General features: G+C 55.1%; 1 protein-coding gene across 2 annotated transcripts in view; it reads right to left on the reverse strand.

The window, feature by feature from the left end:
* Positions 1 to 7,897, reverse strand: part of wasla (WASP like actin nucleation promoting factor a) — an 87,327-nt gene extending 79,430 nt beyond the window's left edge. Inside the window, exon 1 of one of the 2 annotated variants that reach the window (XM_041215685.1) lies at positions 7,591 to 7,897. In XM_041215685.1, coding sequence (XP_041071619.1) covers positions 7,591 to 7,704 — 114 coding nt within the window. In that variant the 5' untranslated portion in view covers positions 7,705 to 7,897. The remainder of the gene's footprint in view (positions 1 to 7,590) is intronic. The other variant, XM_041215686.1, reaches the window with a different exon arrangement.
* Positions 7,898 to 11,503: the final 3,606 nt, after the last annotated feature.

The following is an 11,503-nucleotide window of genomic DNA, read 5'->3' on the forward strand; positions in this document are numbered from 1 at the left end:
CTTCTAAAAGCCAAAGTCCCCATGTATTACATTAGAAAAGATGCATGGGTTGCAGGAATGCCATTTTAAAATGCAGTGAAAATCCCAACACTAGACTTCTATCTATGGGAGTAAAATTGTAATATTCCCAGCATCTACTTGCACTAACAGTTATATCTGTAGGATTGGCCTACAGATGGTCGATTTCTTTTTTAAACATATCACTCTAACATTAGGTAAAGCAGCTGATGATAAAAGCAGTCTTTGTGACTTAGTTACCTGAAGAACATTTAACTTTCCCACATGTAACCAAAGCCTACTCAGACATCTGGCACAGCTAAAGGTATTGTTCTTCCCCTTTCATAGCAGCCCAAAACCCTTTCAATCTTCCAAACTGCAATTTTAGTGATAGTACACAAACTGAAAACACTTTTAAAATAAAACACAGGTATCCCTACCCTTAAGATGTCATTACCTCACTTGCAGGATATCTTAGCTGAAATGAACAAATCTCAAGTCACTGACAATGCAATCTAATATAAAAGCAATACTGCAGATGCTGGAAATCTGAAATAAAAACAAAATGCTAGAAAAACTCAGCAGGTCTGGCAGCATCTGTGGAAAGAGAAACAGAGTTAATGTTTCAATTCCATATGATTTTTCTTCAGAGCTGAAAAGAACTGTGCCAGGAGAAAAGCAACCTGCACCTCCCATGCAAAATAAAATGGAAATCAAGAGACAGCAACAGCTTGTCTTTATATAGTTAATGTGATAAAGCACTCAAGGCACTTCACAGGAACATTATAAAACAAAAACGACACCAAGCCATACAAGGAAACATTAGCGCAGTGACTAAAACCTTGTTCAAAATAGGTAGCGGGGTGAAGAGAATTCTACAGACATGGCAGCTGGTGGAGCTATTAAAAATCAGGGATGCTCATGAGGTCAAAATTAAAGGAGCACAGATATCTCAGAGGGATGTAGGTTTGGAGGAGATTACAGAGATTGGGAGGAGTGAGGTCATGGCGAGATTTGCAAATAAGGATGAGAATTTTAAAAATGAGGCAATACTTAACCGGGAGTCAAGGTAGTCAGCAAACATGGGGTGGTGGTGAACAACACCTGGTGCAAGTTAGGACATAGGCAGATTATTTTTGGATGATGTCAAGTTTTCTGGCAGACTGGCTAGAGTGCTGTGGAGGGGGTTAATGTTAAGCTTGGTGTTCTCAGCATACATGTGGAAGCTGGCATTGTATTTTTGTATGATGTTGCCAAGGGGCAGCATAGATGCGAATTGGAGACACCCCATGGAGAGATCCTAGAGGTAATGGTGTAGGAATGGGAAGAGAAGCCATTACAGGTAATGCCTTGTCTACAATAAGATAGATAAGAATGGAAACAGGCAAAGGCAGCCCCATCCAGTTAGATAAAGGTGGAGTGGCACTGGAGGAGTATAGCATGGTCAACTGTGGCAAAGGTAGCAGACAGTTTGAGAAGGACAAGGTGGGAGAGTTTGAATTTTGTCAGTCTCAGATACTATTGTTAACTTTGATAAAATAAACTAAAGATTTTCCTCATCAACTGCCTCCTTCCCCAAGGTGGTTAATTAAGGACCTCTTTCTCACCCACCCTCTGAGGGGGTCAGAAAATACAACAAACCCATAAGTCAGTAAAACTCCCCCTCCAAACAAGGCAACTGAGGGTGCTGAATGAAGAATAGCTTTAGTGCATCCACACTTCTGTCAACTAAAGGTGCAAGTTCAGGCACCCTTGCCAGCAGTTTTCCTAATATTTTTCCCAACAAGGTTCCCTCAACTGATTTCTTCCAATCTCCCCACTACTCTCATCCTTGTGTCAAACTATTCCCCCACCCTCCAATGATGTTTAGAGAAATTGCTACGCTTGGTTTTGAACTCCTTGCATGCAATTCAATATATCTATTGGCACTTAAAAAGAAAATGAATAGTATATTAGAGATTCTAACACAATTAAAGATTTACTGTATTAAACATTCATAGAAGGGGCTGCATGTTATTGTGCATACCACGAAAAAACTAGTATCCTGAAAAGGCTTTTAGACCAGTTAATGTTTTGGTTGCAGAACCTTAAAAGGAAGAGGGGGGTTTGGAGAGTGAATTGCAGAGCACATTATCTTCAGTCCAACCATTTACAACTGCAATAACTTTCCATTGTTATAAGGTGAGACATGAAGCTGTTCGCTGATGTTTCCAGTGTTTAGCTCCATCACAACTCTTCCAGAAACCCATTCACCGACAGTGGCAGACAACTTTCATGTAAGAAGTTCACTAATGACCGTATCAAAAAAGAGAAAGATGAGAAACTCCTCATGATCTTCTGTGGCACCAACATTGCTGAATCCCCACTAACAACATCTCACAGGTTACCTCTTAACTGGAACAGCTATATCAATACAGTAAATCCTTGTTTTAAGGCTGTGGCTGTGTTCCTGAAATCAATACTTTAAGTGAAACAACTTTACATGAATCATGGGTTCCCATAGGAATCAATGTTAAAGTCGGAGTTAGGTTCATTCGGACATCTCTCATCCAAAAAAAATGTACAGGTTGAAATACTGTACTGTGTTTGTGCAGCAATGGGCATTCCCAGCTGAGGCAACTTATAATTAATCATTTATTTTATTTTGTAAGAAATCCTGTATAAATTCAAACTAGATAAAAGCCACCAGCCTCGAGATTTTAAAACATCCAATTACACTGCTAGGCTGAAGGCTTTTCTTGCTTTCTTTGCAGCAGCAGGCACACTACTAACACTTACTGAGCATTTCTGGCTCATGGTTAAAAGTAATGTAAAAGTCTCACCCACAGCAGGCACTCCTGAAACTCCAAATTCAAATCAAGTTTAAATCCAACTTTTTGCTTGAAAAAAACAACTCTGGGCTTTTTTAAAAAAAAAGAATCAATGTTGCCTCAGATACTGTACAGCCTCCTTAACAATGCCACCAATCGGGTCACAGGACCCAACGTTACGTGAAGGGAGCCAATGTGCCATAATGCATTTTGCGCGATGACAATCAGCGATGATGGCACGCAATGACTCTGAAGTAGAAATCATAACTTAAATCGGGGAAAACTGACCTAAAACAAAAATGACTTCAAAATGAAACAACTTAAAACGAGGACTTACTGCACTGTGCCAGCAAGAGCTGGGGCTGGACTGAGAAGTGGCTCACTAGCAGGCCGACAGTCTAGTTACAAGTTCAAGTTAGCAGTGTAATGAAACATTCACCAACCCTGGAGCGCGACAGTTCTAAGAACAGCCAGCCTTTTTGATTGGTGCCCTTTCCACAGTACTCACGATCCATCTGAGCACAGTGACTACAATCAGCAGATAAAATATTCAACTCATCAAGGTTTCTTCAATAATAGATCATAAGAAAGGGGCAGGAGTAGGTCATTTGGCTCCTCAAGCCTGCTCTGCCATTCAAGATGATCATGGTTGATCTTAATTGTGTTTTTAACTCTAGCCTGCCCTCCATAACCTTTGACATACATGTAGCTCAAAAATTACCTCCCTCCACAGTATATTCTCCCCATCAAGAAAAGTAGTGATGTTGTGGGACCACCAATCACTTCCAAGTTCTCCTCCAGGTCACACACCATCCTGACTTGGATATATAGGTAGACCACCATTCCGTCATTGCTGCTGGTTCAAAATACTGAATTTCCTGCCCTAACACTATCCTGGGAATACCATCACCTCAAGGTTTAAAAAAGCTGTCCACCACCTCCTTCTCAAAACAACTAGAGATATTTAATTAATGCAGCTTTACCAATGTTGCCAACATTCTATAAATTAAAAGTATATGCAGGCTTAAACATTAACCTGTCTTTTTCTCTCTACAAATGCTGACAAACTGGCTATGCATTTCCAGCATTTTCTGTTTTTGTTTCATTGGCTGTGTCCCAGCAAATAAATTGCAGAATTATCCTTCACACTGACCCAATTTATCCTACCTTAGCAATCTCCTCCAACACTACAGACTAGCATGCAGCTACAGTTCTTGCAATACCAAACAACTTCTTGTCATGAACCCACCACTGAGTAATCTTTCTTCCCTAAATAACTTCACTCCTACCTCTTTCACTTTAAAACATAGCTTACCTTAACCTCTCCCTAAGCATTTTAGCACTGGTAGGTGCACAAAGTCTCTCCCTTCATTTACTTTCTTTTCTCTTCACGCCAAACACCCCCTCACCCCACCCACCACCCCCACTACCACCCACCCAACCCACATACACCCCCCACCCTCCCCGCTCCCCCCAACCCCACCGCCCCCATCCCACCCAACCCCCCCACAGCACCCCCAACACCATCGCACACCATCGGCCCCCAGCCCCCACCAACACCACCGCCCCCCTAGCACCACCCCCCCCCCCCCCCCCAGCGCCCCAAACATCACCGCCCGCCCCCCGCCCCCTCAACACCACCGCCCGGTGCCCCCACCTCAGCCACCCCCCCCGCCCCCCCCACCCCCACGCCACCCCTCAGCCCCCCCAACATCACCACCCCCCCCACCCTCAGCCCCCCCAACACCACCGCCCGCACCCCGCCCTCAGCCCCCCCAACAACACCGCCCGCACCCCCCCCAGCACACCCCAACACCACCGCCCGCACCCCCCCCAGCACCACCGCCCACCCCCCCCCATCAGCCCCCCCCAACACCACCGCCCGCCCCCCCTCAGCACCCCCAACACCACCGCCCGCCCCCCCAACACCAAGGCACCCCCCTCAGCCCCCAGGCCCCCCCCCTTAGCCCCCCCAACCCACCCACCACCGCCACCAACCCCCCAACCCAGCCACCCCCCAACCCCCACCACCAACCCCCAACCTACCCACCGCCGCTGCCACCCCCCCAACCTACCCACCACCGCTGCCACCCCCCCCAACCTACCCACCACCACTGCCACCCCCCCCAACCTACCCACCACCACTGCCACCCCCCCCAACCTACCCACCACCACTGCCACCCCCCCCAACCTACCCACCACCACTGCCACCCCCCCCAACCTACCCACCACCACTGCCACCCCCCCAACCTACCCACCACCACTGCCACCCCCCCCAACCTACCCACCACCACTGCCACCCCCCCCAACCTACCCACCACCACTGCCACCCCCCCAACCTACCCACCACCACTGCCACCCCCCCAACCTACCCACCACCACTGCCACCCCCCCAACCTACCCACCACCACTGCCACCCCCCCAACCTACCCACCACCACTGCCACCCCCCCAACCTACCCACCACCACTGCCACCCCCCCAACCTACCCACCACCACTGCCACCCCCCCAACCTACCCACCACCACAACCCCCCCCAACCTACCCACCACCACAACCCCCCCCAACCTACCCACCACCACAACCCCCCCCAACCTACCCACCACCACAACCCCCCCCAACCTACCCACCACCACAAACCCCCCCCAACCTACCCACCACCACAAACCCCCCCAACCTACCCACCACCACAAACCCCCCCAACCTACCCACCACCACAAACCCCCCCTCAACCTACCCACCACCACAACCCCCCCCCAACCTACCCACCACCACAACCCCCCCCCCAACCTACCCACCACCACAACCCCCCCCAACCTACCCACCACCACAACCCCCCCCAACCTACCCACCACCACAACCCCCCCCAACCTACCCACCACCACAACCCCCCCCAACCTACCCACCACCACAACCCCCCCCAACCTACCCACCACCACAACCCCCAACCTACCCACCACCACAACCCCCCCCAACCTACCCACCACCACAACCCCCCCCAACCTACCCACCACCCACCACCAATCCCCACCACCCACCACCAATTCTCATCACCAGCAGGTGTTTCACCCCTTCTTTCTCCCAGTCTTCTTTTCACCCCTGTTTATTTCCATAAGAGCCAAGGGATATGGGAACTAGGTGGGAAAGTGGAGTCTGCCGTGATCTTATTAAATGAAGCAAGCTCCAGGGCCATATGCCCTACTCCTTTTTCTTCTCACTCTTGGCAGCTCTCTTCTTTCACATCCAAAAAAGCCTGAAAACACAAGTCTACAGGGGGGATATGAAGCACACGAGGGAAGGCAAGCAGTAGTGTAGCACTTAACTGCAAGGTCAGCCTGAGAATGACTAGAGGCAAGAACGTAAGCAAGCTGGAAAGCCAAGGAACAATCGGGACAGGTGAACAAGATAGTACATGAGGTGGGCAAAGAATCCACCTGAACCTCACCAATATCAGGCACACAGATGGAGAGCCATTCAGGTAGGTAGTGAACAAACTTTTGCAGCATTCACGTGGGTGTTCAAATGTGGAAGGATTCAGGAGGTTGGGGTCAGTGGACAGTGAGGTGACAGAGAATGGAGAGGAAAGGTGGGAGTATCTGCTGGGAACTGGGTCATGGAAGACTTGAGGAATGCGTGCACCAGAGGAATATTGGGTCATGGTAAACTAGATAGAGATAAGACAAGGTACATGGTATGAGTGTGTAGCTAGAGGGGCGGGTGTGATTCAGCGAAGCTCATTTTATGAGCACAAGCAAACGTGAACATGCAACACACTGACGTGTGTACTCAATACATGGTTTCTCCCAATCGTGGCATGACAGCGTGGAAGATGTAGAAATAACATTTCTAGACATATCACCCATGCTTTGCAACTCTCTTTTGCACTAATTTATGAAGCAAGCCATACACATTTAAAACCCTTCACTTTGTAATTAGGTCTTGCATTTTAAACTGGCAAACTGCTGCTAAATATGCTCAGGAACACCATGCTAAACACAAACTAAATGGTTTACTATTTATTGAAAGCAACTACTCTAAACATGGGGATTTTCCCTTCTTGCTTTGCCGTACTTTGTAAGTGGCAACCCAGGCAACCTATAAGACTATCTTCCTGTTGACACTAATACGACACCGGTAAAAAGGACTCTGTACAGTCCACTTTGATGCCAATTTCCTTGAAACACAGCGTCCAGTAAAGCTTTGCCAATACACCATGCGGTTTATATTTACTGAGAATTAATTTTAAACTGAATTTTCGGCAAACAAATACACTCCTCTGACATTCGGTAAACAAGTACAAGAATCCTGCTGTCAAACGCCAAAAGCCCCGACAGGAAACCCCAAAATTATTTGCTGACCGTACCAGGATTTCAGTAAAAGCATAAATCAGGTGGGGAATATTTTTACACTAGGTCCCGATTAGCTTTAAGAAAAGGAGAGATGCTGGAAAGGTGTTATTGTGGAGATTTTTTTTCCCCCAGGGCAGCTCCTCATTGCGCAGTGTAATTATTCAACTGAGCTGCTGCCTGGAGGCAGCTTGTGGCTTTTAGCACCGACTCCAAGGGGAGCTGCTTCCTGGGCTGGCCTGGCCTCGATGGCAGGCGTTGCTTTACCAAAGGCCCCGGGCTCCCAAACCCCGTGAAGCCCCCAGGACAGGGAGCGAAGAGCTGGCGGGGGCCAGCACCGACTGTGGGCAATCCTCCTGGCGGTGCTAATGGAGGTGCAGGTACCAGGGCAGGGCCCAGCCTGAATGCGGACTCTCACTCACTCACTCACTCACTCACCAGGCATTTCCTCCCCAGGCAGCTGAAAAGTCCCTCGTTCTCCTGCGGGGTCAGCAGTATCGAGCCGACGTTACTGGCCCGGGGCCGATTACTGCTCTGCTGGTTGGAAATCATTCTTCTTCACACGCAAACACTTGTTCCTCTCCGCGGCTACCCTCCTCCTCTCAGCTACTGGACATGATTGCTGGGTTTAGCGGGGCTGCCTCTTGGTGCCGGCTCCTCCCGCTCCCTCGCGCCCCGATTTAAACTTCTTCCTCAACTTTCAGCCCAACGGAAAGCAACATGGCTGCCGGAGCGCACCACCCGGCCTGGGGGCGGGGGGGAGGGAAAGAATACAGTCAACTAAACCACACCTTCCACACTCAACATTACATCGCCCTGCCCGGCCATTTCACATCAAGTCAACGTTCCTCTTTAGTTTAGTGTCTCTCCACTCCCCCCCTTCCCTCCCCAGACATTTGGAGAGATGGCATACAGCCCGGGATTTATTGGTTCTTTTGGTGCAGCGTTCATTCCCGAATGGTCGGGACCCGGTTGACGCAGAGTTCGGAGGATAGGGAGAAACAGAGAAGGAGGAATGAGGGTGGGGAATGGGGTGTGGGTTGCGGGGTGGGGAAGGGGAGGTGGTGCTGGGGGTAATTTGGGGTGAGTTGAATTGGGGTTGGGGGAAATAGCGTTGGGTTGGGGGGTGGGGAAAATGGGGTTGGGTTGGGGGGAGTGGGGGAAATGGGGTTGGGTTGGGGGGAGTGGGGGAAATGGGGTTGGGTTGGAGGGGAAATGGGGTTGGGTTGGGGGGAGAAAAGGGGTGGGGGAAATGGGGTTGGGTTGGGGGGGTGGGGGAAATGGGGTTGGGTTGGGGGGGTGGGGGAAGTGGGGTTGGGTTGGGGGGGTGGGGGAAGTGGGGTTGGGTTGGGGGGGTGGGGGAAGTGGGGTTGGGTTGGGGGGGTGGGGGAAGTGGGGTTGGGTTGGGGGGGTGGGGGAAGTGGCGTTGGGTTGGGAGGGTGGGGGAAATGGGGTTGGGTTGGGGGTGGGGGAAATGGGGTTGGGTTGGGGGTGGGGGAAATGGGGTAGGGGTTGGGTTGGGGGGTGGGGGAAATGGGGTAGGGGTGGGTTGCGGGGGTGAGGGTTGAGGGGGGAATGGGGTTGGGAGGGGGATAGGGATAGGGGGAGGGGGATAGGGATAGGGGGAGGGGGATAGTGGAATTGGGTTGGGAGGGGGAGGGGGAGGGGGGATAGTGGAATCGGGTTGGGAGGGGGAGGGGGAGGGGGAGGGGGGATAGTGGAATGGGGTTGGGAGGGGGAGGGGGGATAGGGGAATGGGGTTGGGAGGGGAAGGGGGGAATGGGGTTGGGAGGGGGGAATGGGGTTGGGAGGGGGAGGGGGGAATGGGGTTGGGGGGGAGGGGGGATTGGGGGATGGAGAGAGTGCGGAGAGGGGGGGGTGGGGGAGAGGGTGGGGAGGGGGTTGGGGGAGAGTGCAGAGAGTGTGGGATGGGGGGATAGGGGGATGGAGAGGGGGATGGGAGAGAGTGCGGAGAGGGAGGGGTGGGGAGGGGAATGGGGGAGAGTGCGGAGGGGGGGTGGGGTGGGGGGGGTGGGGGAAGAGTGCGGAGAGGGAGGGGTGGGGAGGGGGACAGTAGGGAGGGGGTGGGGACAGGGGGAGGGGAGAGTGGGGTGGGGGAGGGGGTGGGGACAGGGGGAGGGGGAGAGTGGGGTGGGGGAGGGGCAGCGTGGGGAGGGGGAGAGTGGGGAGGGGAGGGAGAGAGTGGGAAGGGGAGGGGGAGGAGGGAGAGTGTGGAGGGGAGGGGAAAGGGAGAGGGGGAGTGTGGAGGGGAGGGGGAAGGGAGAGGGGGAGAGTGGCGAGGGGGGAGAGTGGGAGTGGGGAGGGAGGAGAGTGAGAGGGGCAGAGTGGGGAGGGGGAGTGGGGTGGGAGGAGAGGGAGAGGGGGGAGAGTGCAGAGTGGGGAGAGGGAGGGGTGGGGAGGGGGTAGAGTGGGGGAGGAGAGAGGGAGGGGAAGGGGGTGAGTGGGGGAGGAGAGTGGGGAGGGGGAGCGGGGAGAGTGAGGTGGGGGAGAGTGGGGAGGGGGAGGGGGGAGAGTGGTGAGGAGAGGGGAGGCGGGGAAAGTGGGGGAGGAGAGTGGGGAGGGAGAGTGGGGAGGGGGAGTGGGGAGAGTGGTGAGGAGAGTGGGGGAGGAGAGGGAGAGGGAGGGGGAGCGGGGAAAGGGGGAGGGGGGAGGGTGGAGTGTGTGGTGGAGGGGAAGGGAGAGGGGGAGAGTGGCGAGGGAGGAGAGTAGGAAGGGGTGGGGTGGGGGGAGAGTGGGAGTGGGGAGGGGGAGGGAGGAGAGTGAGAGGGGCAGAGTGGGGAGGGGGGAGTGGGGTGGGAGGAGAGGGAGAGGGGGGAAAGGGAGGGGTGGGGAGGGGCAGGGGGAGAGTGGGGCGGGGGTAGAGTGGGGAGGGGGAGGGATGGGGAGGATTGGGGGGGAGGGGGAGGATTGGGGAGGGGGGAGAGTGGGGAGAGGGAGGGGGAAGAGTGGGGCATGTGGGGAGGGGGAGGGGTGGGGAGGGGGAGGGGTGGGTGAGTTGGGAGAGAGAGGGGTGGGGAGAGGGGGAGGGGGCAGAATGTGGAGGGGAGGGGGAAGGGGGAGGGGGGAGTGGCGAGGTGGGAGAGTGGGGAGGGGGGTGAGTGGGGAGAGGAGAGAGTGGGGAGGGGTGAGAGTGGGGAGGGGGTGAGTGGAGAGAGGGGAGAGTGGGGAGAGGGAAGGGTGGGGAGAGTGGGGAGGGGGAGGGGTGGGGAGAGGGAATGGGGTAGAGTGGGGAGAGGGAGGGGTGGGGGGAGGGGGGAGTGTGGAGGGGAAAGGGGGAGGGGGAGAGTGGCGAGGGGGGAGAGTGGGAAGGGGTGGGAGGGGGAGGGAGGAGAGAGGGGGGAGGATTGGGGGGTAGGAGGAGGGGGGAGAATGGGGTGGGGAGGGGGAGGGTGGGGAGGGGGAGGAGGGGAGAGTGGGGAGGGGGAGGATGGGGGAGAGTGGGGAGGGGGAGGAGGAGAGAGTGGGGAGGGGGAGGATGGGGTGAGTGGAGAGGGGGGGTAGTGGGGAGGGGGGAGAGTGTGGGGAGGTGGAGGGGTGGGGAGAGTGGAGAGCGGGCGGGGGAAGAGTGGGGAGGGGGGGAAAGTGGGGAGGGGGGAGAGTGGAGAGAGGGTGGGGAGAGGGAGGGGTGGGTAGAGTGGGGAGAGGGGAGAGTGGGGACAGGGAGAGTGGGGACAAGGAGGGGGAGGGGGGAGTGTGGGGAGGGAAAGGAGGGAGGGGGGAGAGTGGGGAGGGGAAGGGGGGAGAGTGGGAAGGGGTGGGGAAGGGGTAGAGTGGGAGGGGGAGAGTGAGGAAGGGGAGGGGGAGCGGGGAGAGTGAGGAGAGGAAGCGGGGAGAGTGAGGAGAGTGGGGAGCGGGGAGAGTGGGGAGGGGGAGGGTGAGGAGTGGGGAGGGGGGAGTGGGGTGGGAGGAGGGAGAGGGGGGAGAGTGGGGAGGGGAAGAGTGGGGAGGGGGAGAGTGGGAAGGGGAGAGTGGGGGAAGAGAGAGGGAGGGGGAGGGGATGAATGGGGGAGGAGAGTGCGGAGGTAGGGAGGGGGAGAGTGGGGAGGGGGAGCGGGGAGAGTGGGGAGGGGAAGAGTGGGGAGGGGGAGCGGGGCGAGTGAGGAGGGGGAGAGTGGGGAGGGGCAGGGGGAGAGTGGAGAGTGGGGAGAGGGAGAGTGGGGACAGGGAGGGGGAGGGGGGAGTGTGGGGAGGAAAAGAAGGGAGGGGGAGAGTGGGGAGGGGAAGGGGGGAGAGTGGGGTGGGAGGGGGGAGAGTGGTGGGGAGGGGGGGAGCGGGGAGAGTGAGGAGAGGGGAGCGGGGAGAGTGGGGGAGGAGAGTGGGGAGGGGGAGC

The sequence above is a fragment of the Carcharodon carcharias genome, chromosome 21, assembly GCF_017639515.1.
Source record: "Carcharodon carcharias isolate sCarCar2 chromosome 21, sCarCar2.pri, whole genome shotgun sequence".
NCBI classification, from domain to species: Eukaryota; Metazoa; Chordata; class Chondrichthyes; order Lamniformes; family Lamnidae; genus Carcharodon; species Carcharodon carcharias.